Source organism: Brassica rapa, chromosome A02, assembly GCF_000309985.2.
Source record: "Brassica rapa cultivar Chiifu-401-42 chromosome A02, CAAS_Brap_v3.01, whole genome shotgun sequence".
NCBI classification, from domain to species: Eukaryota; Viridiplantae; Streptophyta; class Magnoliopsida; order Brassicales; family Brassicaceae; genus Brassica; species Brassica rapa.
The window spans coordinates 11,305,685-11,309,492 of NC_024796.2; the positions used below are offsets into that span (position 1 = coordinate 11,305,685).

Genomic DNA, 3,808 nt, shown 5'->3' on the forward strand with positions numbered 1-3,808 from the left:
AGAGAAGGGTTTAGCTGTAGTGGTTTATATAAATGTTTGATGAAAATAATTTCGGAATTACTATAACGACTTATGGAAAAAATGTATTTCCAATAATTGTTCCGAGATCCCGCCAAATGAACAAAAAAAAGCCCCAAACGAGGGAAACATACAATAGTAGGGACCTGTTGCCGTAGACTGCGGTGCATTTCCACTTCCATGAACAATCTATGATCATCTAAATAAAATTGTTTAAAACTATCTATATGTATAAAAACCATGCAGTTGCAAAGGAAAGGAAATACATATGGGCAATCATCGAACGGTGAGAAACGGGTGTTGTGGAAGCAATGAGTCTAAGGAAGGGACCCATGTGGCACGTCAGCCACGTCGATTTGCCGAAGAGGGTAATAACAGCAAAACCCCATTGGTCAGTAGTCACTCACATATAGCCATCTGGTCAGGCTGTCAAAGCCCTAAGCTCGAAGCTAAAGGCCACTTGATTTCATCCTTATCAATCTCATTATCATACAAATGCATGTGAATCGTAGAGTGGTCCATTTTATGTTAATCATGTATTGTTTCAATAAATATATATTCTGAAAAACGACTGAAATAACGATGATCCGATTGTAGAAAGAAATAAAATCCATAATATATTGTTTAGATTCAAATTCCTAAATTAATCGTTATTTCTTTGTATTAAACAACCTTGTGGTTATATACATCGATCTAAAGTCCAAACATATGTAAAACTGATTTACTGATTTCTTCTAACTAGTGTACTACTACTACTCCCATATACCAGAGCAACGATAATTTAAACGTATTATGTGGACTGATCCATGCCTATCAATGAGAAAGAGACAGGGGGGTAAGGAGAGATCACGTCAATGTCGACTGTCGAGAACCGCTGGCTACAAAAGAGAGCTTGCTAAAGCTAAGCTAAGCTGTCGAAACACGTGCGTAGTGTCCAGTTGGCACTTACAAACCTTGCATAGTGTCGGCCAAAAGAAAATTTTAACAACACAACACGTACGCCCCAACTCCGCGGAACTCACACTCACACACATTTGCATGAGTAACCTTCATTATCATCTTTATAATCTTGATATAGAAACCTGGGTAAAACATTACATCCCTGTTGATTGATACAAACATTATATCCCTACAATCTGACTAATTATATACTATGGTCGTTTGCGCAAGACAAGAGGAATCATCCAAGTATTTTTTCTTATTTAAGATTTTGTTGTATATGTATAATCTTGATATAGAAACATATAGACCAACTAAACTAGAACCGTCTATTCTATTAAAATTTGAAGTATCTGTTATAAATAATCTTTCTTTCATCCTAATAATTACAGTTTGTGCTGCTAAGTTAATAATTATTAATTAATCAAAAAATATTAATTAACAACAAATCAATTTATTGTTAGATTATTCTATAACCAGATTATTCTCTAACAAATTTTTATAATAAAATTAAACAGATTTATTTGAAATATGACATACATCATATATATTATTATTTCAGTTCACATACAAAATATAAACTCTAAATGTTTTATTAAAAGATATAAGTTATTTTCAAATGTATGTTAAATAATTTGATAATTAGTATAATTCACATAAATATAGTTGGATTATAAGAATACAACAAATAAATTTCAATTTAATATTTTCCTTAAAAATAAATAGAGAAGTGGAATTTATTTGGCATGTAAATAAATTAGTGCATAACTATCTATCTTATTAATATACATAAACTTACTGATTGGTGTTTTAATTTATATAAACAAATACATAAGAAAATGTTTAATGTAGTTAAACATTATTAAGTGACGAATGTATTACATATAAACATATCATTTTGATTGCTTTAATATCTAATCATAATATTAACAATTAACCAATTACAGAAAATTAAAAACTCTCGATCTATCAAAAGAAATTTATATTACAAATTGAACAAACATCCATACAAACGCATGTTTATTTCATTATTAAATTATTGTGATGTGAAGAATTCTATGTGTCTATTTTATTAAACAAAACACATATGGATGCAGGGACCAAGCTCTAGTATATGTGTATATATATTACAAGATTACATTGCAAACCAAAACAAATGATAGTGAATCCAGCACACGTGATTACATATATATCTTTTAACGTTTTGGGAATTATTGAGCCCGTGCAATATTAAATACAAATTTAACGACCGACATTACTAATACATATATCTGTAATGGATAATGCTTTCTAATCGCACAATTAAAAAGGACAAACAGATTGAGCGTGTGGAAGTAAGCAGCCTTGTTAAAAACAACAAATTCTATAATTGCACGAAAATAAAATGACAAAACCAAAAAAAAAAAAGATTGAGAACTCTGATTGGTTTAGAAGCATATACCTATATAAATATGGACCACCCGCACGTTCGTTTGCATCACAACCCTTTGAAGTGTTGTCATTACTCATTACACAAAGAGGCAATGGAGGAGTCAAAGAAATACGAGAGGATGGTGAAGCAAACAATGGACAAGAACAAGAAGAAGAACAACAAAAGGGGTCATGGCTCTGGGTCAGGATCCGGGTTGCTTGGGGTGAAGGTGAGGAAGCTCCAAATACTGATACCGGGTGGAAAGAGATGCAACCACCCGGATCTGCTTTTATCTAAAACCGTGGATTATATTGTCCACTTGAAGTTGAAGATTAGGTTCCTTAAAGCACTCTCAGATATGTACTCTCTCTGAAAATCCTAGCACTATTCTTCTGCTTCTTCGTCTCTTCGCTGTCATATAAGCTATGGTAAGGACTTTATTTCTCTGTATATCAATTGTCATTTGGAGTTTGCTTTATGTCGTATTTTCATTTGTTATATTGGTTATCTATATTCATGTGTATCCGACAATGTGTAAGAAATTGAGTAGTTTGAAATTCTAAAATATGCTTTGTGAACTTCTTGTTTTGCCCAAGGCCTTCGTATACTGATGGCTAATATTTGATGTTATAAATTCATATTATCTTATATTTGAAGAGTTAAGTTTAAGTTACTTGTGAATATACATGCACGGTTTCAACTATCCACTCCAGGATTACATTCGCCTAAAGAATAATGGAGGATCCTGAGAAGACCTAATCAGGATTTTAAACCGCATATGTACCGAACCTTCCAAGTTCCACCAACTCATTACTCTAAAAATCTGCCTAGACTAGTTGATTAAACACGTACATCCATCTCACTGATAACTCACGTACTCATCGAAAAGTAAGTTGAGGTATATACTGTATACAATGTCGACCCTGAAATTCGTAGGGTTTGAAACAATTATACTAAACAATCAATGCATATATTTAACTTGATTAATTTGTGGACCAAATGACATATACATATCAACCACTAATACTTTGGGAGCTATAGGCAAATGTTTCATCTCAATGTGTTTAATTTGAAATAAACAGCACTAAGAATTAAAAAGACTACATCTTCATAAACTGTTTTAATGTTTTAGATCTCCGAAGAGGTAGGACCATCCGTAGTTGCATCTGATAAGTGATGAAATATTCTCTAATAATTTTTTTTTTAAAAATGTTAAATTTATTTAACTAAAAAAACTCATCTATGTTTTACACTAAACTGATGTATGTTTCTATGTATTTACCTCAAGATACTAAACCAATAAAACCGTTTGGAATACTAGTTCTTTGAGCTTAGCCACTGACACAAAGCCTTCAATTAAAATCTTAGATACATCTAATGAACTTGTTGAGCTTTAAAGAATGAAATCACAGCATCACTTTCTCACAAAGATCATATATA

At 31.9% G+C, this 3,808-nt stretch overlaps 1 protein-coding gene across 1 annotated transcript; it reads left to right on the forward strand.

Annotated features, from left to right (window-relative positions):
* The first annotated feature begins 2,299 nt into the window (after positions 1-2,299).
* On the forward strand, positions 2,300-3,016 carry LOC103852640. The gene has a single exon (XM_009129535.3). It carries the CDS (start codon positions 2,409-2,411, stop codon positions 2,739-2,741), a length of 333 nt encoding a protein of 110 aa, XP_009127783.2. The 5' UTR covers positions 2,300-2,408; the 3' UTR covers positions 2,742-3,016.
* The last annotated feature ends 792 nt before the right edge of the window (positions 3,017-3,808 follow it).

Excerpts from the sequence above, each read along its gene's own strand:
- LOC103852640 (XM_009129535.3), top strand. The coding sequence starts at position 2,409 with ATGGACCACCCGCACGTTCGTTTGCATCACAACCCTTTGAAGTGTTGT.